General features: G+C 49.4%; 9 protein-coding genes across 9 annotated transcripts; 3 read left to right on the top strand and 6 right to left on the bottom strand.

Annotated features, from left to right (window-relative positions):
* Positions 1 to 182: 182 nt before the first annotated feature.
* KY384_006343 (uncharacterized protein) lies at positions 183 to 1,856 on the bottom strand (the record flags this gene model as incomplete). Its single annotated transcript, XM_044814839.1, has 4 exons — positions 183 to 366; positions 414 to 1,431; positions 1,480 to 1,672; positions 1,731 to 1,856. 4 exons carry the CDS (start codon positions 1,854 to 1,856, stop codon positions 183 to 185), a joined length of 1,521 nt encoding a protein of 506 aa, XP_044667939.1.
* Positions 1,857 to 2,375: 519 nt separating this feature from the next.
* KY384_006342 (uncharacterized protein) lies at positions 2,376 to 3,125 on the top strand (the record flags this gene model as incomplete). The annotated part of the gene is made up of 1 exon (XM_044814838.1): positions 2,376 to 3,125. One exon carries the CDS (start codon positions 2,376 to 2,378, stop codon positions 3,123 to 3,125), a length of 750 nt encoding a protein of 249 aa, XP_044667938.1.
* A 679-nt stretch (positions 3,126 to 3,804) lies between these two features.
* Positions 3,805 to 9,126, bottom strand: KY384_006341 (uncharacterized protein; the record flags this gene model as incomplete). Its single annotated transcript, XM_044814837.1, has 6 exons — positions 3,805 to 4,158; positions 4,222 to 5,133; positions 5,189 to 5,677; positions 5,741 to 6,238; positions 6,317 to 6,417; positions 7,677 to 9,126. The coding sequence occupies 6 exons, from the start codon at positions 9,124 to 9,126 to the stop codon at positions 3,805 to 3,807; spliced, it is 3,804 nt and encodes a 1,267-aa protein (XP_044667937.1).
* Positions 9,127 to 11,335: 2,209 nt separating this feature from the next.
* On the top strand, positions 11,336 to 12,711 carry KY384_006340 (uncharacterized protein; the record flags this gene model as incomplete). Its single annotated transcript, XM_044814836.1, has 2 exons — positions 11,336 to 11,647; positions 12,064 to 12,711. 2 exons carry the CDS (start codon positions 11,336 to 11,338, stop codon positions 12,709 to 12,711), a joined length of 960 nt encoding a protein of 319 aa, XP_044667936.1.
* Positions 12,712 to 12,959: 248 nt separating this feature from the next.
* Positions 12,960 to 13,481, bottom strand: KY384_006339 (uncharacterized protein; the record flags this gene model as incomplete). Its single annotated transcript, XM_044814835.1, has 1 exon — positions 12,960 to 13,481. One exon carries the CDS (start codon positions 13,479 to 13,481, stop codon positions 12,960 to 12,962), a length of 522 nt encoding a protein of 173 aa, XP_044667935.1.
* A 562-nt stretch (positions 13,482 to 14,043) lies between these two features.
* Positions 14,044 to 15,267, bottom strand: KY384_006338 (uncharacterized protein; the record flags this gene model as incomplete). The annotated part of the gene is made up of 1 exon (XM_044814834.1): positions 14,044 to 15,267. One exon carries the CDS (start codon positions 15,265 to 15,267, stop codon positions 14,044 to 14,046), a length of 1,224 nt encoding a protein of 407 aa, XP_044667934.1.
* A 1,481-nt stretch (positions 15,268 to 16,748) lies between these two features.
* KY384_006337 (uncharacterized protein) lies at positions 16,749 to 17,916 on the top strand (the record flags this gene model as incomplete). Its single annotated transcript, XM_044814833.1, has 2 exons — positions 16,749 to 17,549; positions 17,761 to 17,916. 2 exons carry the CDS (start codon positions 16,749 to 16,751, stop codon positions 17,914 to 17,916), a joined length of 957 nt encoding a protein of 318 aa, XP_044667933.1.
* A 183-nt stretch (positions 17,917 to 18,099) lies between these two features.
* KY384_006336 (uncharacterized protein) lies at positions 18,100 to 19,863 on the bottom strand (the record flags this gene model as incomplete). The annotated part of the gene is made up of 1 exon (XM_044814832.1): positions 18,100 to 19,863. One exon carries the CDS (start codon positions 19,861 to 19,863, stop codon positions 18,100 to 18,102), a length of 1,764 nt encoding a protein of 587 aa, XP_044667932.1.
* A 2,631-nt stretch (positions 19,864 to 22,494) lies between these two features.
* Positions 22,495 to 23,699, bottom strand: KY384_006335 (uncharacterized protein; the record flags this gene model as incomplete). Its single annotated transcript, XM_044814831.1, has 2 exons — positions 22,495 to 23,507; positions 23,564 to 23,699. The coding sequence occupies 2 exons, from the start codon at positions 23,697 to 23,699 to the stop codon at positions 22,495 to 22,497; spliced, it is 1,149 nt and encodes a 382-aa protein (XP_044667931.1).
* Positions 23,700 to 24,315: the final 616 nt, after the last annotated feature.

Below are 24,315 nucleotides of genomic sequence, written 5' to 3'. Positions count from 1 at the left end.
TCCCCCATCTCCACGCTAGGCACCCGGCGCCCGGGCCGATCCCGTACATCTTGTTTGCCCCTGAGCTGGTGATGGAACAGAGTAAAGGGGAAGAGACTCACGCCCAGATTTGTTTGTATATACACAGTGACGAAGAATAGAAAGAACGCTCCAAAACTCAATCCAACCACATGTCAGGATTACTACTTTTCCTTCGGACTAATCATCAATTCAGGCCGGACATGCGTGTCAAAGTCCTCCTCGCTGAGTGCTTTCAACTCCATTGCGCTCTCTTTCAGCGTCAGGCCTTTCTTGTGCGCGTTCTTTGCGACTTTGGAAGCCATGTCGTATCCGATGACAGGATTTAGACATGTCACTAGCATGAGACTATCACATTGTCAGCCGTTCCCGTGACATATCAGGAAGTGACATACCTTTCATGCAACAATTTCCCAATCCTCTCCTCATCCGCGCCCAGCCCAGCAACGAGATTCTTCTCAAAGCTTCTCATACCATCACTCAAGATCCTGATACTATGCAGTAGATTCCGAATGATAACGGGCTTGAACACGTTCAGCTCGAATTGCCCATTCATATTTGACACTGTAGCCGCAGTATGATTCCCGATGACTTGCGCGCATATCATGGTCAAGGCTTCGCATTGCGTAGGGTTGACTTTGCCAGGCATGATCGAAGAACCGGGTTCATTTTCCGGGAGGACGAGCTCTCCCAGCCCGCATCGCGGGCCAGAGCCCAGATACCTGATATCCTGCGCGATTTTGAAAAGGGATGTTGCGATAGTATTGAGTGCACCTGAAGCCTCAACAACCGCGTCGTGCGCAGCGAGTGCCTCGAACTTATTTGGCGCTGTGGAGAACTCCGTCTGTGTCATCTTGCTGATCTCGGCGGCTACGGCTTCAGCGAAGCCTTTGAACGTGTTGATCCCCGTTCCGACAGCTGTACCGCCTTGAGCTAGAAGTCGTAGGTGTGGCAGCGCACTTTCTACGCGTTCGAGGCCTCTGTCTAATTGTGCGACGTAGCCGGAGAATTCTTGGCCGAGGGTGAGAGGTGTAGCATCTTGAAGATGGGTGCGGCCGATCTTGATAATGTGCTCGAATTGCTGTCGTTTCTTCTCCAGAGCTTCTCGCAAGCTCTTCATTGCGGGGATGAGGTTCTCTTCTAATTCTAGCACGCCGGCGATATGCATGACCGTGGGGAAGCTGTCATTTGAGGAAGCTGACATGTTGACGTGATCATTGGGATGGACAGGTTTCTTGGATCCCATAGTCCCGCCTAGAATTTCAATCGCCCGATTCGATATCACCTCGTTCGCGTTCATGTTGGACTGGGTTCCGGACCCTGTCTGCCATACTACCAGAGGAAAGTGATCGATAAGCTTGAGTGAAGTAACCTCATCTGCAGCCTGCTGTATCGCTTTTCCAATTTTTGGATCTTGTAACTTTCAGTCTCAAACCTGTCTCTTGGTCTTGGCGGGCTTACCGAGCCCAAATTCCATGTTCACTGTCGCTGCAGCTCCCTTGAGGATGCCGAAAGCTCGTATTATGGGTGGAGGCATACGGTCTTGAGGTTGGTTGATGTTGAAGTTTCCCAGAGAACGCTCGGTCTGAGCGCCCCAGTATTTGGATGAATCGACTTTGACCTCGCCGAAGGCATCGGTCTCTGCCCGTGTAGACTATTGGCGTAATCGTTCAGCATCCAGACAACGCTAGTATTCTATGGATGTGGCTCACCATCTTCGCCAATTGGAATGCTGGATGCCGTAAGGATGGTTGCGGCGAATATATCGCTCGTTTCGGGATTGTCTTTGGGAAGATTTGGAAGACTTTGGAGTAGGCAGAGGTTCTCCGAGCCAGCATTGTGGACCGAGGCAATATGTTCCTTGGGAAACAATATATATCGGGCAAGGCGCCCGCTATGGCAGTTTCCACTCAAGTCCTGACGGTCTTGAACATTGGTCCTCGGCATCAAGCAAGAAGCTGTTCTACGGCTTAGTCAGTCCGAAGGCCGGGTAACGGAAGGGCAGGCCTGGATATTTTGCGTCTGGCAGTCGGTACCACCATTCAGCCGCACTGCCTTTTGCCTATCCCAGATTACCATATCATTGTGTAACGCCACGAGACTAGAAAGACGTAGCTGCTCGCTATCAAACACTTTCCATTGGCGTCACACGGAGCGGCAGACCTGGAAGACAGGCACCGGATCGTCCGGATCGGCCGGATGAGGAGAAAGCCAATTGCCAATTGACATCGACCCCAATTCCTCTGCATTGTGGACGTCCATTTCCTCTATAAATTGACAGTAGCCTGTCGGTTTAGCCAGAATCTTCATCTTCCCCCTCTGCGCATCCTCGCAAAACGCCCACTCTTTTACCCACGATGACAACTCCTCGCGCTTTCATTGCTCGCCACGGCGAGACCGAATGGTCGCTCAACGGTCGTCATACCGGCACTACAGAACTATCTTTGACTAAGAATGGAGAAGCTCGTATTCGAGCAACAGGAAAAGCATTGGTAGGAGACGATCGCTTGATTGTCCCTTCCAGGGTTGCCCACATCTATGTGTCTCCTCGAAACCGTGCCAAACGTACTCTCGAGCTTCTGAACATGGGTTGCAAAGACACCTTGCCTTGGCACGATCCCTCACAACCTCCTCCTGATAAAGACGCAATCCGTTGTGATGCAAAAGTACAGGTCACACAAGATATACGAGAGTGGGACTATGGGGACTACGAAGGCTTGACAAGCAAGCAAATAAAGGAGCAGAGAAAAGAGAAAGGTGAGGGCGATTGGGATATTTGGAGAGATGGCTGTCCGGGCGGAGAGTCACCGGACGATATCATCCACAGACTAGACCGATTGATCGGTGACATTCGAGAACAGTATCATAAACAGGCTATTGGGAAGCCTACGAGCGATGAGACTGCGCAGAAGCAAGATGTACTGGTCGTAGCACATGGGCACATATTGAGAGCATTTGCAATGAGATGGATTGGCAAGGAGTTCACAGAAGGGGTCAATCTGATTCTGGAAGCAGGTGGTGTCGGGACCCTGAGCTACGAGCACCATAGTATCGATGAGCCAGCTATATTGCTCGGCGGCGCGTTCGTCGTCGACCTTGCTTCTTGAGAACTGATGTCCAATTTGAAAAGCAGTTACTGATTTATATCGCTTCTTCTCGAGAGGGGTTCTATGCCCTGAACAAAGTCCTTGGCCTTGGTCTTGGGTACCAGTATAGGTGAGCGTGCCAGTCATATCTAAACAGGGGTTTGTCGCACATGATTGATTGGGCGGTCGACGAGTGATCAGGACCGGCGCATTGATCTCCGCATAGCAACATGATGTTCTCACAGCCCTCTGGAAATTTGTGCGGTCTAATGTCATATGAAAATTATATTTAAGACTTGGACTATGTTAAACCTAAGCTTTACTGCACTTCACCCGCGCTTCCATTATTTCATGGCTGATAATAATTCAGCTGAGTAGAGGTACACAACCTAAATACTGCCAGGGTGAGGGTGTATGCGCTTCTGAAGCGACGACGGCGATGAGGATAGAGACAAGTGGTATGGCAAGTCGGTCACCAAATTCCTTCTGGAAAACCACCTCTTCTGGTTATGCATTTTGAGATCAGGGTCACGGTGCGGTGAGGTGGCGGAACCCTGACGGGACGAGAGCTTGTGCAGTGGGAGTCTTATTTGTTGCCTGTACTAGAAATCTAGGCGGGGCGGTGGACGGCAAGCGTGGGGAAGAATTTGAAGACAGAGTTGGGCCTTGTTGGCATCTGAGACAGCGGATCGCTTGATATTCAAGATATCGAGATAGCTGCACTGTCAATGTTCTCCGTCTCTGCCATCTGAGGCTCGACCGTCCCGTCGCTATTGATAGTCACTTCATGAATCTGCGCAAGCCCTCGAACTGTCCCCTGCACAAACACATTGAATCTCTGTCCAAGGTCTTGGCTCGATTTGAAGAAGATCGTGATCTGTAAATGGTAATCCGGAGGAGTTTTAAGGTCGGTGTAGAAGAACGCATCGCGCCTCCCACGTGGACCATTGGTGCCAAAATCTTCGTTCCATCGTTTGAAAAGCCATCTCTGGGTCTCAAGATCAGAGGCGTCGATACAGAGGGTGTGGCGTCGGATATGCCAGAAGCCATTCAACTAGATGGCAGTGGATTTTAGTCCTCTGCAAAGGCAAGGGTACGTAAAGGGTTGGGGAATTACCTTAAATCCAAGATCATTCGACTCAAACTGTATGGAACCAGGCCATCCTGCACCACATTCTTTGGGTATACCAACAGTAACGTTTGAACCTTGATTTGCCGTGGCTTCAGCGCCGGTGTAGAGCTGCAGATTCCGTCGTCGCCGTGAGGTCGCAATCCCGGAATCAACAGCGGTGAGAACCCCTTCGTTCCGCTGAATCTCCCAGTTGAAAGCGACTTTGTCCCCACGTATAATGCCGACAAGAGAGGCGTGGAATATCTGATTGACCTCAGTTGGCTGGGCGAACCAGAACCGTAAGTCGACCTCGTAGCCTTTCTCGTGGACAGATGGAATGAAAGGGGTGCCTGCGAAGTCAAATTTGTTCGTTTCGAAGTGGCCAATGTTTGGTTCACTATCATCTGAGGCGTCGAGGCAGAGTGTTGTGCTTGTGGGACTCCAGTAACCTTTGAGTCTGAAGCCGTAGTTGGTGTCTATTGGAGTTGAGCCTTCGGGGCCGCTACCACAAGCTCCCGAATTTGCCATGGTGCCATTCGTACCGTTGAAAGTTGTTAATATTATACCACCTGTATAATTCGATGTAGAAGGTGCTTGACTTCCTAGTGGGGACGCCAGGCCCGACGAAGTCGCACTCAACGAGGCCTCAGAGCTCCGGGAAATGGTCCAATGATCGTTATAGAAGGCTCCATTAATATACCCATTAAGTCCCATGATGAAGCCTTGGTTCACGTCCTGCGGGCGTTGAAACCACATATCGGCCGATATACGGTAGACGCCACGGTAGATTCTGACCGAATACTGGCCCCCATGATTGAAATTAAAGCGATTACTCCCATACTGCACAAGCTTTCGGCGAGCGCTGTCCCAAAAATCAACGCACAGAAATGAAGTTGGCGGATGCCAGTAGCCTGTCATCTGGGAAGTGAAGTGTTGTCAGTTGGGTTACTGGGAGGACCTTTGGGATTCTCACCGTCATACGTCCTTGAAAGCGATTCTCATTAATGGCGGTGGATCCTTCGGGGCCTTGGCCGCAATCACGATTTTGAGCAGTGTCGATGCCATTGGCAGATGCAGTGTTGCTATCACGCTTTGTTTTGGCTTCTGTTGACAGTTCCGTACTCCGACGAGATGTTGCCACTCCTGGTGGATCAGGTACTGCTAGCAGCATAGGATTGATCGAAGATGGCAAGATAGCCGAACGTTTGATGAACCAGTTGTTCACCACATGCTCTCCATAAATTGTACCATCAAAGTCGACATGGAATGCTTCGGCTGCCTCGGCTTCTGACTTGAAATAAAAACCGAGACGGATTCTGTAGTCGGGGACAGTCCAATAAATAATTGGCTGCTCTCCACCCCATGAGAAATTGTCTATTAAGTTGTGGGCTATTTGTGTGCCATCATTCGTGCAGACGTCAAAACATAGCCTTGTTGACTGAGGATGCCAATATCCGATAATCTATTGGATGGTACAGTCAGCGCCGATGGTTCACTATCTTTTCTTCGTGGATGAGAGACAAACTTTGAGTCTGTTGCAATTTAGATCGAATGGAGTGGAGCCCCTAAACCCCTCACTGCAAACATTTGATACAGATCTGGCATCATTGGCATTTGCCACATGTCTAGCTGACAAAGCAAGGCCCCATCCGGACGCCGATGCTGATCGTTTTAGAAGCTCTTCGTGCGTTGGTGCTGAGAAATTGACCTCCGCGCCATTACTCGGAGTGGAGGAGACGCTGTTCGGCTTATCCTCGTATACAGTAAAAGTATGCGCAACTCTTTGACCGGCTATCACCCCATGAATGGAGACACGCAGGAAGTAAGACGCCTTCAGATGACTGAAAACAACACTATACAAGATATTTACGTCGTATGCTGGCAAGTCCTCATAATCCACGTCAAATGGGGATTGCTCTCGAGTAAAATTGTCTCTCTTGAATTGCCCAACCCGGATCTGATACGCTACGTCAAAGATATCGATACAAACAGTCGAGGTCAAGGGCTTCCACCAGCCAAAGAACTGTAGGAGAATGTTGAATAAGCAATCACCTCCTGGAGGCTACAGAATTCAGAGAAATAGAAAGTTGGAGGGACTTACGGTGAAGCCTACTTCTTCATGTATGAGTGTCGAACCTGGGGGTGCAGGGCGATCACAAAATGGCTGAGACACATTACTGTTGGATTTTTCGAGGGTGATGCCTTCAGATTCACAGTCAGAACCTTCTTGAGAGGGTTCTTGCACTATATTCACCTTTGATAGCCTTGCCCTGAATGATCTGGGCAATCCCTGTAGTGTCTTGCGCAGGTAGCTGAGGGCTCAATGGTTGACTAAATGGTGTGGCACTTGAGCGAAGAAGGAACCAAGCAGTTTGCAAAATCGCTATGACACAAAAACAGTGGCGCATGATTGTTGTACAGATCCTGCCTGTGTGAAGAAGGAAACACGGCAACGGACAACCACATGGGTATCGTGGAAACAGTGGGCGAACATCATGTCTTATACCCACGCTGAGGATAGGTCCTCACATTTCAAGTATGTATGCTACGCTATCAGCGCATGTAAAGAGGCTTATTGGTTGTTGGTCCTGACGATGGTTGTTCGACGTCATGTTGGAGATCGAGACTTTCGATTTGCGGAAGGCAAGCAAAAAACTGCATCGGGTTGGACGGAAAGTCCATACGCATTCCATAGAGTCCAGTTCCTCATACTGCGAAAAGACACCCAGTAGACTGGATTGTCCTCTACTTTTCTGACAGGCAGTAGCCCTGCCTGCGACCGAAAGCGCCAAGTGCATCCGAGACATTCTGTCGTCCAGGCCGATGAGGTATGTTGGACGTAGTGAGACATGAGCGACATATTACTCTTCGGGCATTCATCTCGCACATGCTCTTCACACTTCCTGTCCGCAGTCCCGGCATTTCGTTTATCTGGCTACGGCGACCATAAGTCTAAGCTGCTTCGTAGAGTTAACAGTTTTTCTCTCTTCTATCTTGACGTCACTCGGGACGGATTATCAATAATCCGGTCCCTGCTCCCCATATGATGTTTTGCTTCTGTATTTCAGGTCATATGGATGATATCCGATCTTCATTGACCTTCCCTTTCTAGTAGATTGCACCCAATGGTATGTATCAAATGGTAAACCATGAGGAATACTTTGAGAGCGACAGCAAGAAAGCGCAGTCCAGAGTTCTCGATCGGAATTCTCTAGACTTTTTCCCGAAGAACTTTCTGCTGTTGGCAAAATACCCTAGTGGAAGTCGCAATTACTTCAGCCAGCTATGACCATTTCTATCTATGACATTCCTTGGTTCAAGCACCCATTTCAAGACTGTATTGAAATGGTTGCTCTGGCGGGACACGTTGGTACAATGTTCTATCCAAATCTACACCTAATACAGCGAAGACAGGTCAGGATTCAGAATTGTTCACAGCCTCTTCGACTACCAAAACTCACGTCCACCCCATCCTCCTCTCCCCTTCGCTTTCCTCTCAGCTTCCTCTAACGCCCCCCTCGCAGCAGCCATCTCCTCTTCACTAGGCAAATTCACAATCATCAGGTACAGCATCCCAGCTTTCATCTTCCTCTTCTTCTCCTTCAGCATTCCAATGGGTCCCCCAGGCCTTCTTGATGGCCCATCTCTCCCCCTACATCCTTCACGTTCCATTCCATTTCCTTCCCTCCGCTCTTCTCTGCCCGAATTTCCGCGGCCAGGAATGAGCCCGCCCGTCGCCAACGTCAACAAGCCTCCCTGAAATGCCGGATGATTCGGATCACTCAGCTTCGACTTGAAGCTAGGTTCCATCCCCATCGGCACCATCTTCGAGCCCGGATGTTCACTCGCATACGCAGCGCGGGCGCGCTGGTCATAATAGTCGCCCACGAATCTCCAGCTTCGTTTCAGCTTGCTTTCTCCTTCTCCCTCTCCTTGGCCTTCAACCATCTCCCCTCCCAGCTCAGACTGTGGAAAAATCAGCGGCGCCGAATCCATCAACTCCACCTCCCCACCACTCCCCCTCCCCGTCGTCAGTCTCCTCTTGCCCAAATCCATCATCACTCCCTTCACGCCCCCAGCCCCCACTTGCCCCTCCTCCTGACCATCCTCTCCAATCATCACCACCACAGCAAGCAACCCCCTCGGCTCAAACAGCCGCTCATTCATCACCTCCAAAAACCCCTTCCTCCTCCCCTGTTTCTGGCTCTCCGCTGCCATGCGCGCCGCAGCCCCTACAACCATACCCGTCACATTCGCCGCAATACTCGGCATAAAGCCGGCGACCGCACTACCCAGCATAACCACATTCAATACCGGACTGGCTTTGGCCGCTGTGTGGAAGGTTGTCAAGAACAACAAGAAGGTTTCTTCTGAGATGCCTGCCGGGGCGAGGGAGGGCGCGTACGCACGGACGAAACCGCGGTCTTTGTTGCCGGGGCGGCGTTGGGGGATGATAACGGGGAGAGGAAGGGGTTGAGCCGGGTGGAGAGGAGTAGCGCAGGCCGCCATGACGATGTCTGCGAGGGAGGAGAGCGTGGGCTGGGCGTCTAAACCGAGGTGAGACTTCTGCTTCGTGGAGTGCTCTGCGGATGAGGTTTCCGGAACGGTCTCGTCGAGTGCCCAGGCTGTTTCGTCCGGATCATCTGACCGGTACAGATGGTCTTCCGTGGCGGGCGATTTCTCGCGCGATCTGGGCGGCTTCTCTGCTGGGGTGGCGGATCTGCTGTGAGTGCTGGGGGAGACTGCGTCGTCGTATGAAGGCGGTTCGTCCCTGAAGCCTTGTTGAGAATATGGTGGGCTTTGCGTTGAGGGTTTTGCGTGCGATTGTAGACGAGATTTCTCCTTGTGGGAGGCGATTGCTTCGGCGGCGAGGCCGACACCCGATGCGATGGTCTTCATTAGGGAGCCCATGCTTGCAATACTAATAAGATTATGAGGCGGTGAGGAGGCAATTGAAGAGTTCGAGACCCCAAAACCCTCTTCGTGAATAGGGGGCCAAGATCAAAGACGAACGCTGCTGATATGAATAGCTCGAAAGATTTGCGCAGAAACCCAGGTTCAGAGAAAGCTCAATAACTGCCAAAATCACAAACAAAACAAGATGAAATTTCTTTGAGCTTGAAGGGACTGCTTTCAATGCAATATATACATCACTTACCCTGTCTGCCTCGGGTGTCCCTCGTTTACTCGTTTAGCACCCCCCAGCCTTACGCTGACTCCCCTCCCGGAACCCGCCAAGCGCTGACCACAGTCATGCATTGCACAAAAGACGCGGCCGGCTGCGAAGGCAATTGCTGAAGCTTGTGCGTTGAAGAGTAGGTCTCACCGCCTTTGCAAGATTAGGCTAAAGGTATGTGGGTTAAGGGGCTGGGACTTTGGAGGGATTTCGAGAGGTGCCCCCGACCTGCTCCGCCACGCCCTTGGACGGAAGGCCTTGAAGAAATAGTCGCTGATTGAATGTGGTCTAATGGATCGAGAATTAAGCTATAGTTGGCTCATACCGAATGTAGTCTCATCTTCGCGCCTAGTTGGGCACTGAAAGCCTTACCTTGGAGTATCTTCTTGACACGGTGGAGTCTACCCATGCCTTAAGCTGACTTCTCCTTAAGAGAATTTGGAGTCTATCACAAACTTCACTATGGGACTCGACAATCTAGGTGGATATTTATCCAAACAGGACAAGCAGCAAGCTCGTTCCAGAAGCAATTGCAGGATCATGCTAATTTGAGTCCTCTGTATCTTCATGTCGTTGTTTTACGCTCATTTTCTGTCAATTGCCCCGAATACATTGACTTGCTGAGCTCCAAAATTGAGTCGTTAGTGGGCACCACGAAGATATTGAAATATTGGCGCAATTCCTAATTTGATTTGAAAATGAGAAGGCATGCTACTCAGATCTTGAGATCACCAACAATGTTGATCATTCCGTGACATTTGCCGATTGCCAGGAGCTTCAGGCCCTACAAACAAGAATAAGAAAAAACTCAGAGAGCTGTGGAATTCTTGATAAACCTTGCACAGGGCCTTCATGACAATTGGCTTGCAGTGGACAGCATAGTGGGACAAAAAAAAGTCTGCGATTACAACATCATATCCCGCGAAGGACTGATGGACCTCAGTATTGCCAAGGCCGAATCAGTATCACATCGGAGAAACATTGAGGTCATGCTAGAGTGCCCTAATAGCACTGGTTGTCTGGTAATCGTTTCATTAAGCACTCGAAAAATCAGACTAACAGATAGCTTGCGGAGCTTCTTGACTTTCGAGAGGTAGATAAAACGTCCAAAATGCATCGAGCCGTCGAACGGAGTATGCTCGAAATACAAGATATCTCTTCAAACAATAGCAAGACAACACTTTCACTAGCAAATATTGCGAAAGACCCCCAAAATGGTTCAATGACCTCTAAATCATTGCTATTCGTAGCAACAGTCTACCTTCCAGCCACCTTAGTTGCGGTATGAATCCGTAAGTGGTATCTCATTAGAGCATGGCTGACGCTGAGATACGATGTAGACCATATTCAACTCTAATTTCATTCGCGTAATGTCCAATAACGAAGATGAAGCAATTGGTTCCCATTTAGCTCTCTCTGACTAGTCTTGGATTTTTATTGTGGTGACACTTGGCTTCATGCTTCTTACACTTACAGCATTCTGGGTTTTAAGAATGATTCGCCAGAGATCTCAAGGGTATAGACCTATTACGACCGCTTCAGCATGAACTCTAGAGGGTATCGACACCCTCCGATGAGCATTGAAGTACTTTCGCCCGATGGTCTTTGCAAGCATGTTGGGAATCAAGTGGTTGAGGGTGGGTTTTGATTAACCAAAATATTGCGATACTCGAACTTATAATGACCATGATCAGACAATGGCATGAAGGGTGGATTTCGGTACTCATCGCATGTCACGACCGAGTTACATTCTTTGCTTGCTTCAGTCAAACCTTGAAAAGTCGAAGCATAGCTCATATCTTCATGCCAATAGCGAGCACAAGCTCTCAAAATAAGAACATCACATCTGCAAGCTATATTGCCGTGAGGTACGCTGCTGTCTTGGGAGGGTGTCTTGAATTGATGCAGATTTCTCAAGTTCATACACATGAATAGGTCTAATTCATGGAGATATCAAACCCAAACACATTATTTATATTTAAGGACAGTAGTCACGGTACGGGCGCTATCAAAGCTAAGGTGCATGGCTTCGGCTACTCAGCCTCTTATAAGAGCGAAGATGATCTCGTCAAGCTTCCCAAATCAGAGGGTTGGCAAGCTCCGGAGTACGTTGAGTGCAGGATAAAGCCAGCACAAGCGCGCAAGACGGATGTCTTCCCATTTGGTCTGGTCTTCTATGGCTCCTCTTTGAACCTTATTTCCCTCGTAGAAGACCACTTCCTACCGAAGCTGAATGGGCGATGTCGTGCTTTAAAGGTGACGATACTTCGCCTGAAGACATATTTGGACGGCTCAAAAACATGAGCAGAGAGAACAGCGGTCCATCAGGACACATGATGCCAGGTCAAGGCAAGGTAAAGCCAAAGGAATGCTTAATAAGACTGGCTCAGCAATTGCTATATACGGAAGTGGATCTATCGTCGGAAGAAAAGCTGATATTGGGTGACGTTTTCAACTATGATCTACGCCGTCGAACAAGTGACATGGCCGAATGTACGCGTCAGCCCGACAAGTCATGGTGAGAGCCTTTCGCCGATCTGAGGGACAGAAATAAGTTCGGAAGGTCACCATCTTCAGCCGCAGTCTCCGACCAGGACGATATTTGTGTAGCAGAATATACTGAATTCAAGGTTTGCGGATGCTAGACGGTGACTAACGGCTGACACGTTTAGATATCCATTTCGCTCACTGCATTCTACAGCGCTGATTTCAGGTTGCGCTTCTTCATGAAGAATTGCCTGCAGTTTCGGGTTCAATCATCTACAATAGGTGCCGACCCGAATACTACTGCTCAGCTAGCTCTTTGTTACAAAATTGGATTTGGATGCTTGCGAGACGACGATGAATACGAGTATCTTGTGCAGCGATTCGATTTGAGAGACATAGGAATTGAAGAGCTTGTAAACACCCCAGAAGTACCAACCCAGTCTGGAGCTGTCTACAAAAATTTAAGGACTAAAGGGCATACATACCCAATAGGGCTCCTTGACCAATTTCAAGTGCCCAACAAACTAGCAATGGCCGAGAGATATGCAAGCAGAGAGATCAATGATCTTAAGCATGTTCTTCGAGACGAAAACACCATATCTTTACGATTGGGACAAATCTTAGCGTCAATTGTTGGAAAGCAAGGACGATTCCCAGAGGCCAAGCGTATGCAACTGGGGGTCTTGATTACGAGAGTCTCATTGTTTGGTATGGAAGACCCTCTTACTTTGAATAGTCTGCAGGCTTACGTATTGTGCACGGAGGAGCTTAAAGAGCTTGAAGTAGCTGAGCAACTGGGGCTGAAATTGAGTGGGGTGGATTGCATAGCATGAAGACTTGTGTTCTTCCCTGTCATCATTGCGGATTTTGCTATGCACTTGGTGATAGTTGGCACCATGTTTGAATGATGGGAAATCAGAACAGGAAATCACATTGTGGAGCTCTTAATGGTGAGAGTTGCAGATGTCTGAGAACCAATCTCGCACTTCCTAAGCAGTATCGGCCCCCTCTCCACCCATCCCACCAGAGTCAACAGCACTCCCATACCCACCCCCGCCCTGCCCAACCCCCTCGCCTGCCATCATCGAAGATCTAGACTTCGAAAGCGTAATCTTGATCTTCCCCCCTCACCCGTCGTTGTCGTCCCGCCCGTCTTCCCAAACCCCCACTGCTGCCTCTGGTTCGCACACGCCATCGTCAACTGCAACGCCACCGTCCCAACCGCCAGCCAGGACGAAAGATCCTGCTGCACACTGACCAAGTCGACACGCATCAGGCATTCACCATAAGAGCGTTCGGAGGGGAGTTTGTAGATGTCCCTGGGGCTGCCAGCTGGATCGCCGGGGCTGAAGATGTGGGTGTCGAGGTTTTGGGGGAATTTCAACATAGCGCGGGAACAGTCGGCGATCGGGATTAGGTCGGATTCGTGGCGCGGGCAGGTCACTTCCATGCCGAGATTTGTCTGGGCGACGATGATTTGCTCGGGGACGGTGGGATCTTGGAGGCCGGATGAGTTCGTACTGGCATTGTTCTGGGCTTCAGTGAAGACTGCGAGTAGACCAAGCAGCAGGAGCAATAAGGGTTGGCTCTGCAAATTCAGCATGTTAAGCAGAATCATGACCGATGGGCTTTCAAGGCGATCTTTCAATTAATACCACTTAAAGTCTATCTTAGGTCGGCGTTGTTGCCATGACCTTGAGCTACTTCTTTTAGCATCGCGTGGTGACAAGCGCTGAAGACCAAGGCAGAAGGCCGGTGATTTTTCGTCCCCTCATATCAACCACGAGTTATCCTAGCTAGGATTTTGAGTCAGCCAAGCGAAGATGGCTGTGGTATTTCCTAAATATGGTCCTACTTGATGTGGTCTGAGCCTCAATATAGGCAAGAGTCACTAGAGTTCCACAGGTGACTAGGTTTGACGACTGAGATTTAGGTGGAGAGGCCTGAGACCTGCGCATGAGTCTCACTGGACTGCCTATTGCGACTGAGCGATGTTTCCGATCTCTTGTAATACTCAGCGCTTCGCGCTTATAATTGACCTTGGAGGCGGTGCGTCGGAGCCAGTGCTCCCTGGCAGGCTGAAATGCCAACGAGCTAGACGGAGACGAGGTATTGTATCTACGTGGTCAATGCTTTTCGTTTGAGAACGACGGACTGGTGATAGTCTAGCGAATCTCCTCTTCACCGATAGACATGGCCTCCTTCCCAGGTCTTTCAAATTCACTGATGTAGATTACCGGTTTCACCTCGTGTGCACTCGCTTTCCGACTGCTATTGTGCGCACCAGGCCGTAGATTGATAGCTGCGGGCTTTACTTTGCTCCACTTCGGCCTTCCCAGTTTCCCAGCGAAAAGATCCTGCACTGCCTTCCATGAGGTGACGATATAGATTACAGAGTTCCAAGCGCCCATCATAGGCAGAACAAAGCTAGTAGCATAGCTCGAAGGGATGTTGACCTGGTGCGGATGCAGAAATGAGTTGAATCTGTTGACAGAGGGAGGAATCCATGTGATGAGCATGGAGCAAAAGAAGAGGACTGCCACTTTGGTGTAGGCGAGTGCTGCTCTGTTGAACTCTATGGCTGCTCGTTTTTGTTTGCGTTGCTGGTTTGCTTTGGAGCTTTGTGGAAGCACAAATATTGAATTGTCGGACTGTGATCGTTTAGGGGTGGAAATGATGGTTGTCACGCCATAGGCTGGTTCTCTTTGGCTAGTCATTGATGCTTGGGTAGTGCTCTCAGTCGTTGTATTTGTATCATGAGAGCCTTCGCTTGGTGGTCGGAGTAGTGCAGGCTCGCTGAAATACTGAATCTGCGTGGTCTTGAAATCGGTGACGAGGTTCTCAGTAGAGCTCGGCCTGGTATCTTTATCGTTATATTGAGGCACCTTGAATGCTATAAGCTGAGCACGCTTTCTAAAGATTTCGACCCCAGAAATTACGTAGAGGAAAAGGGAGGCGGCGATGCAGATCCAGGCAGGTCCATACACAATGGCGATACGCATGAAGACCCAGTTGATGTCGATAGAGCACCAAAGAACATTGGGTCCGTATATTTTGCCTCGTGACGAGGTCGAAATGAACAGGCAAACAAATGCGATAATAAAGGTGATGCCGTAGCACATGAGTAAGTAAGCCCATTCCAATTTCTTCAGCCTGTTGGCAGTGTACTTGTGAAAGATGGTCAAGTAGACGTTGATAGCCATTGCCAGGTTCCAAAGTGCATCAGCTGGGAGAAACCTTGGACAAGTCAGCCCACCGCCTTCATGGGGTCGTTTGGGATTTACATTTGAATCAAGAAGCCTTGAAACTGGCAAAGATGAGAATTCCTCCCAGCACGAATGCCACTCTGGGCGATCAGTGTGGCGATGTTGCAGAGCATGTTGCCCCATGATGCGTAGAATATCAGACGATTGATGGGCTTCCGGAAGGCCGGGGAGTATATGAAGGTCGTAAAGACAAAGGTGGTACCTATGACCGACAGGCAAGAGGCAACGCGTTCTATGATTTCAAGGTCGTGTATCAGCGCTGTACTGAGCGCGTGAGCTGCCTTCATCTTGGAGGTCAAGCAGTTCTTCTGGGTGGAAATGGTTATGGATAGAAATTGCCCGACAGATGCATCATGAGAATAGGGTCGCACGCGTCAGAAATTGAGTGTTTCTTCGCATTGAAGAGATTCGGCAACATTCGTGATAAAGAGCAGAGTGTAAAGGTGTCATACGGAGATATAACAATCCGGTCATACATTTGATACTTTTGCCCCAACGCGTGGGTCGCAGCGAAGGCATCTGGGCCTCATACATGCAGAAGATGGGTGATTCCCCTCCAACTCTTGACCTATAGATTTGCATTGTTTCGTGCATCAGGTGGAGGAGGAAGATAGAGTGCTGATCTGACGTGCATGAAGGCCATCCTGCAAATCCTTAGGCCACTCAGGAAATGCATAGGCCATCCTTTAAGCAGCCTAGAGGTGAGCAGGCGGGCAATCTAGACCCGGACGATGCCAGATACTGCAACGTACTCTGGAGGCACGTACATGGCTGGTGGAGGCAGTACATTGGTGGGGAAGGGGGAACGCGATCTTGCTGTCAGCATTAGTTCTAAATGCACGGCCACGACGGCGCAAATACCACCCAACCTCCACTGCGCCTTAGCTCTTATTGCTGACCGCCTCCTTCCTCGCTTCTCCAGGTCCCTGATTGGACATCATAGTCAGCAGGCCAGCAGATCAAGATGCGAACAGTAGTGGTCACCAGCCTTACACTCGCAAGACTCGGACACATCGTGAAGCTTGTAGCTTGTTGAAAAGAGCTTGGATCAAAAACCTCGAAAGCTTCGAGGTCATGCGGCCTTTCATCCCGCCCCCAAAATGCCAGCGCCAAGCATTCCGACATCCTTATCGATAAGCCAGTATTATTCTCATCGAGGGTCTCATGCAATCAATTGGCGGTTGTATCGTCAATAATTGAAGAGCAATTCAGCAGCTGTAAAGGAATTACAGATCGCCGAAAGTATTTGGAATTGCTCTCAACTGCAATCATCCCGAGAATGTTTCACACCCACTCAACCATGACATAGCTCTCCTTCTATCCTCGATCAACAACCACCATAGATCCTGTACCTCTCCACCTCCACCTCCACCCTCCCTCCCTCCAGTCCTCAGCTTACGCGTCACTTACCCATGGCACCTCTCCCCGCCCCCCCAACCTTCTTCCCCCACACACACGCCAAACTCTCCCCGCACACCTACCTGACCGCGCACCTCACCTCCTCGCCCCCAACCCGGCCATCAGGACGCTCACCCACCTCCTCGCGCCCTATAGCCCTCCACACCGGCAGCCTGACCCACGCACACGGCTCCAGCGTTTTGCGGATGGGTGATACGGCTGTCGTTACGGGGGTGAGGGGGGAGGTGCTGCTCGCTTCTTCAGTAGCGAGCGCTAAACCTTTAGGCGGAGATGAGGGGGGTGGAGGGGAGAGGAGTGGAAGGGGGGAAAAGAGGAAGCGTGGAGATAAGCAGGGTAGGGAGGAGTTGATGGAACTGGGACTGCTGGTGCCGAATATCGAGCTCAACACGGGATGTTCGCCTGACTATCTCCCTGGAGGACCGCCAAGCGGAGCGGCACAGGTGTTGAGTCAGAGGCTCTTGACAGGGCTACATGTCACAGATCTAGTTGACATCGACGATTTGAGGATATGGGGCGCATCGTCGGATATAGAAGACGAGGGGGACAGAGAGGGAGAAGGCATGGATATAGACACCGAAGACGGCGGCGTCACGCTAGCACCAGGAGCGACCCCAGAAGACGAAAAAACAGAAGGAAGAAGGAAAGAACTAAAAGCGTTCTGGACCCTCTACATCGACGTCCTCCTCCTCTCCCTCGACCACGGCCCCCAAGGCGCCTTCGACGCAATCTGGCTCAGCGTGATCGCCGCCCTCAAAGACACTGTATTTCCGAAAGCATGGTGGGATGCCGACCAAGAAGCCGTACTCTGCGACCCAGACTTTGAGCAAGGGACAAAGCTGGTGTTGAGGGAGGATACACCCGTTGCGTTGACGTGTGGGGTTTTTCATGCGGATAGAGGATTAGGGCGATATGCTGGTGGGCAGGAAAAGGGGGAGAGGTGGCTGCTGAGCGATTTGGATGCGTTTGAGGAGGAGCTTTGTGCTGAGGTGGGGACGGTGATTGTGGGAGGGAAGGGGAGGGTGGTGAGGATTGAGAAGAGCGGAGGGGAGGCGTTGGGGGTGGAGGGGGTGAGGGAGTTGGTGAAGAGGGCGGAGGAGAGGAGAGGGGAGTGCTTGGGTGTGCTGGAGGGGAAGGGGTGAGAAGGGAGCGGTGACAGATCAGATCATAGTACCAGTTTGCTTGGTCTTATCACCCAAGGCTATGCGTATTCCGGGAGCTGACCCACACATGGCCGACCGCAAAGCACTACAAAATACAGCATTACGTCTCTTGGCGAACAAGATGGGCGGAGGCCTAGAACGAACGACTCAAGCCTCCGCTTACAACCATGAGGCGCATGGCAAGAGCGCATGAATGTTGAAAATCCACTGTATTGCATGGACCATCTATGTAACAAATAGGGATTTGCATGATCTAATGCATGCTTTCTCTCCCTACCCCTGGGCTGTCCTCCAGCCTCCTAGACCAATGACATGGTTTCCAATCCACTCCCTTCGTCAATGTCCTTTCGTCAATGTCACCAATATACAGTCAGTCTCAAGACTCGCTGCCCTTCAAGGTCTCCCTCCTGCGTGCCCGCTCAGCGCGTTTGACCGATGAAGCAGCTGCTGGCTCTACTTTGGGATTTTTTGTTGGTGTGGCCGGTTCTTCCACCATCGTCCATCCTTTGGGCAGGGTCTTCGCTTTGCTACTTCGAGGCGTACGGGCGGGTGGTGACTCAGATCGACCCACAGCTGGAAGGGCATTTGTCTTTGATGGTTTGTTTGCAAAGCTGAGTGAAATGTAGAAGAATCGAGTCCCCTTACTTGAGGCCTCTTCCATTTTATCCTTTTGTGGCTTTTTTTCCTTCGGCTTTTCTTTTGACTCGTCGTTCTGCTTCTTGTCGTCTTTCTCCTCGTCGGGGGAGTAATTCCAAAGGAGCTTTAGCTCTCCTCGCTTGAGCGCAGTCAAATATAATGCACCAAGGACGCTGGGTGAAAGATAGAGCAGAGCGGGTTGACCACGACCACTTACAACCATGGCGACAAGCGTACACAGCATACCCAGTATGTATCCAGTAAGAGTTGCGTTGAAATAAGGTTTGGAAAAACTCGTTCCCCAAATAATTTTGGGCTGTTGCGCAAGTCTCGATCCCGTCCAAAATCGCGTGCCCCAGTTACCTGTGGCCGGTTCGTACTTCGATTTGACGAGTTGCTTGCCTTTGGATTCGGACTTGTCATCGGGCTCCTCATCACTTATCGCTGGAGTATCACGATCGGCTTTCGTGCGTTCCCGCTGTTGATAGAAATAGTGTAGCCACAGATCAAATTTCAGTGCGAAGCAAATCTGTATACCTGGCACGAAAATGTCCCCAAGCCCAAGCAGGCCCATACCACCAGGTCTCGGAATCAATATCTTCGCTGGGATATCCAATTTTGTTGCGACTGCTACCATTATAGGTGTGTAGAACACAAAGTAGATGTCATAGAAGAATAGTACGGCGAGTAGAAGTGAGCCGACTGATGGGGTCGATGGGGAAATCACCTGAAGCATGGTATAGACGAATGCCATACCAGCAACATTGTTGAGATACCAAGGAGTTTCGACGAGAAGCATGTAAGTCTGAAGACCTACAGCAAACATAGTAGCGAGAAGAGTCTGAAGGTTCAAGCGAGTAGATATCCGTAAGAATTTCCAAATGTAGACTTTGACCATGACTTTGCCTGTAGCCTTCTCTCGAAGTGACCAGAGAAATTGGGTGAGTGATTCAGGTAGAGGGAGGGCTGAGAAAAGTCCAGGCAATGGAGACTCATTCATTCGACCATCTGGCGCCTTGTGATTGCGTTTGTGAGTCTGCACGTACCAAGTGATGTTGTCATAGTAGTACGCCTTCGGGAATGCCATATCGAAGAGAAGACCTAGGAAATCGGTGCTCATAGTAGAAACTGCCAAAGTGCCCATGATAATGAATTGCCAATTCAAGATCTTACTGATAAGGGCTGGATCGAAATGCGTTATCAAGTAATATAGGCCGGTAAGTGTGAGGCCAGCTCCAATGGGAAACAGCGCAGCATCCGTCAGACTGAGACTCTGTGCTTCCGGAATCAAGATTGATTCCTCGCTCTCAGTGTCGGTATCATCTGTAGTCTTTATGACTTTTCGTCGTTTCGCTGCCGATGTTGGAGCTTTCAGCCCAGCATGAGCACCTGCAAAAATTGGTGTGACAGCAAATGCGATTGTGAGGATCTCAGTGGGTACATGAGGGTAGAGCAAAGTGATATAATAGCCAACATGCTGTAATACGGCAGCAAGGAAATCCATACTTCAAAGCTAGGCCCTTGCCCTTGCTCCAAGGAAAATGACCTGTGGGAGATTTAGAAGTGAACAGGTTGAAGGTATTTGGGTTATGTAACATGGCGCTTGTGTTATTAATTACAGGCAATTTTGCAATACGTATCGCGCTATTACTAGTCAGGGGCAACAGGTCACATACGTAGGCACAGCACATCACACGGAATATTTGCGAGTGTCTATGTCAGCTTATAGGATCGTAGTGACCTTACAGTTGCTTGTGTCAGGATGAAGGCCATGGATGTGAAGCTTTCTATATGGCGATGGACAAGGTTTGCGTGGAGAATGATAATGGAATTTCAATCATAGGAGGAGACGAAGAAACTCCTCAGGACTGCGTACATTGTATTGGAGTGGAAGACTTTGCCTGGAAGCTGCCAAATGATAATGTTGGTAGCTATATGGTAATTTGCACCCCAATCACAAGCGGACCTCCCCTGGCCATTTCAGTCCTCCCAGACTTCCCAACAATCCCCTAACCCAACATTGGTTATGTCAAATGCTATGTGCAAACTGATGTTACGAAAATAGAAATACATAAATCATCAAGGAGCGATCTCACGCTCCTGACAGCTCCATATGAAGTAACTAAATCATCTGGTACGTCTACTTTGCTTTAAAGATGTAAGAGTCTGCACGGCTTCCAGGCGAATACTCCAGTATTGCGCTGCTTGGGCGTTGTAACCCGCTGTCTCAGTGGCTCGAGATGCAATATCCCTCAACATACGGCCCTACTCTGCCTTTCGCTGCTCAGTTTCCTGTCGAGCTTCAAAGGCCCTCAAACTGAAATGTGAGTCCCATGTTACAGCATGAACTTTCTGTGTCAATGATGTTTCCAAAAGTTCGACTTGGCTTGTCTATCTTGAAGCTCATACTCCATAGTAGCGACGCGCCGCTGAAAGGAAGTATTCTCGGATTTGAAAGCATCCATCTGTACTTGATAGCGGCCGAGCTCAGCTTTATGGTCATTGTTCGAGTCTTCTAAGCCTCTCTCGAGCTTCGAAATTCGCTCTTCATTATCGTTTCTAATTTTTTGAGCTTCCGAAGACAAGACGCATGCTGGTCTTCGTTCGATTCGAGACTTGAAAACCTCCTTTTTGGCGGCAGATTGACCTGGTAAGATGAATTATGCCTAGCTTGGAGGCCACCTCTGGTAATCATATTACCTTTTGCGGTAGCGACCTTAGTCGTCCTCATTCTTGCCTCTAGAACGACGTTCACATCGGAGGCGATCAAGTCAACTATATTGCTTGAAACAGTGGTAAGGACTTCTGCTGATGTGTGAACGTGTCTTCTATCCATGGGTCAGGTTTGTTCGAAGGTTCGGATGCATTTGTCAGGAACGGTCTTTCAGTCATCATGTGATCTTGTGAATTCTTATATCTGTCTCTTGCATTCGTGGACTTTATCTTGGAAGTGCCGAAGATCAGCCAAGGTAGGCTTCCGAAGGAGCCGAAGGGGGGACATTTATTCAGGTGGCACCTGTACCAGCGGGCATTGACCCAGTCTCAGAACTGTGTCTCGGTCGAAAGCCGGCCACTTTCCTCCACGACAATTCGTTGGTACCCTGTCGTCCAGCTAAGACCCTGATAAAGGGCTCACTATTATATATATTTAGTTAGTCGAAAGAGAGGCTTTTGTCCACCCATGACTACTCGTTAGTTACTAGTACTCCGCTGATAAAGCATCGAGACCTTATTGTTGTGAATATATATTTTTATATATAGGCAACGACCTCTTGCTTGCCTAGCGAATGCTAAGTCACTTTGGCGACCTGTTGATTGAATGGAAAGACACCAGATGTTTCTGGGTCATGTACCAACGCCTTAGAAGCTGCGCTCAATCAGCAACATAGATGATGGCTCGATATCCCAGATGGGATCCAGCACTAGGGGCTGGTTATAGGACTTGCAAATTGGAGGAAGTTGCGTTAAGGAAGGAAGGATTACTCGGGGGAGAACCAATCTTATATAGACAATCGAGGCTGTGTGAATGTCTCTCTTGGGACTGTGTCTTAGGCATACACAGTATCGAGTTGACCGACATTTCCTTCATCTAGGAGTGTGAAGCTCAATCGAGTGGAGTGAAGGGAGAATGAAGACTTCCACAGGAGGTTCATGTGACTCTAGTGTCAGCCTTCACATAATCTGGTGGAGTGTGAAACACAAGAATGGTTTGTGGAAAGCCAGCGCTTGCCACTCACAGTAGGCTTTCTCACATTTTCCCGAGGCGTAAATCGGCATTACACTAGTTTCATAAAGATTGAGTGAAGAATGAAGACGCGCAGAAGGATCGAGGGTATTTACACAGAAAAGGAATAGACAAATAGAAGCAAACACGTACAGAGCAGCCCTATCACACAAAAGCCCATGAGGCTTTGATCTTCGATTTGCATCCCTATGGCGATACTTTACACACATCTGCATATTAAGGGCATTCAGACATTCATCACACCATAAACATAGCGCAGCAAACATGAGTATGTAAAAAGGCTCTCCAATCACCAAAGAATTTTCCCAAGAGGTGTCTTACTCAACATTACCTCCAAATGACGCTCATTTGTCAACGTATTGAAAAATGTCCCTTCGTCACTTACCCAATTCATATATCGCGCCTATCTTGCTTCATAGCTGCGAGTGTCTGAGCCGCCTCGAGCCGAGAGTTCCAGTGTCTTGCTGCTCGGACACTATAGTCCGCCGCCGCTGGAGCTTGTACTGCCATCTGCCTGAGGAGACGGCTTTGCTCTGCTCTTTGCTGCTCTGCTTGCTGCTCGGCGGCAAAGCTCCTCAGACTAATATGGGTGTTCCAGGCGACAGCGTGGACTTTTCGCGTCAGTGTCTGCTCCATCGCCTGCATCGTTTGCGCTAATCGTCGAATTTCAGCTCCAGACTCCTGGAGCTGGTCCTTGAGCGACTGGGAGTGTTGGTATTCTGCAGCTCGTTCGTCCATAAGCGATTTGACCTGCTCTTCTAGGGCCTCATATCGGCTAGTGCTCTCGGCTATTGTAGCCTGCTGATCGTGTATTTGGTGCTCAAGATCCTTGACTCGTTGTTCTAGGGATGCTTTCTCACTAGCTCCCTCAGAGCCTGCACTAAGTGGTTTTTCAAGTGTGGCGTCCCCATAACTGTGACCCAAAGGTTGATCTGAGGTTTGCGGCGAGCCGGTATTAGCAGACAACTCGGTACGGAGAGGCGTATTGTCAGCAGTCAAGTCGACTATATTGTCTGGAGCATCCATGGGTGGTTGAGTCTCTACATACCTCTTCTTTTGTAGTCGGGAGATGTTGCGGAATGGTGGGTCTGAGGTTGGGAATCTATCGTACCAGGCATTGAGTGCCCAATTTCGAAACTTTTTATCCTCTGCCAACCATTCTTCGAGTTGCACCTTGTCCGCATACACTCTTCTACTTGCCTCTTGCTTTTGATGTCCGTAATGGTGCTTTTTTGCCCCTACAGACAAGGAACTCAGGTCAAGCAATCTGTTGGCTTTTAGGCAACTTTGGTAAAACTTGATGATTTCCCGGAGAGCTTTGTGGTTCTCCTTGTCATTAAGACTGCGATAGAGGGTGCCAAGGGCATTGACACTTTCACTGAAATCGATCTTGCGTGAAGCCTCTTTTCTCTTAATTAGGGCCCCAACTTTGCCTTAGCGGATTTGCTGGAGTAATTACCTTGATCTTGATCTATGTAGACCTTGACAAATAATGCTTCTTGTCTACCGGACCGATGGTCTGTAGATTCAAAAGTTTCTGCGTCGCAATTTTCGGGGCTGGCGGCGTTATGGTCGCTTGTATTGGAGTTTGACATTTTGTCGGACAATAGATGGTGCTGTTGGATTGGTGCGATGATTATGGTGCGTTGATATGATGCGAATGGTATCGACAGTAAAGAGTATGATACAGCTGATCTTGTGAGGTATGTCAACAAGTAGGAAGGGTGAAGGTTGAGGGGATTCTGAGCGAAAAGACTCTGATCTCAAGTTGAGGACTTCCGTTGAGACGACGATTTTGAGAATGATAAACACTATTGTGATGAAGATGATATTGTGATTCTTCTTGAGAGCTAGGAAGGATGGAGGATGAAGGATGGAGGAATGCTGCGGGAGAAACCTCTGATTTCAAGTGTCGGATTTCCGAAGTGAATGTGTTCAGGTGTCGAACTGCCCAATGGATGACGAGGACTCGCCACCCATTCCCGCCTCCTCTAGCTATCGCGATGTTGCCAAGACTGTGCTTCCAGAACATAGTTGTAGAATATGATAGATCTGAGGGGGTTAAAAAAGAGAGGACGATGGAGAAAAAAAGATTTCATGATATTGTTTGATTTGCTTATGCTTCTAGTAAGATGTTAGCCATTTGATCAAGTTCAAGGAAAGGACAGTGTATGGGCTCGAACACCCGATCCCTCAGATAACCACTTCCCT

This window comes from Bacidia gigantensis (assembly GCF_019456465.1).
Source record: "Bacidia gigantensis strain McMullin 20006 chromosome Unknown contig_249, whole genome shotgun sequence".
In the NCBI taxonomy this organism is placed as follows: Eukaryota; Fungi; Ascomycota; class Lecanoromycetes; order Lecanorales; family Ramalinaceae; genus Bacidia; species Bacidia gigantensis.
Note: the sequence above shows the minus strand (reverse complement) of the source record. Positions and strands in the feature narration are given on the sequence as shown.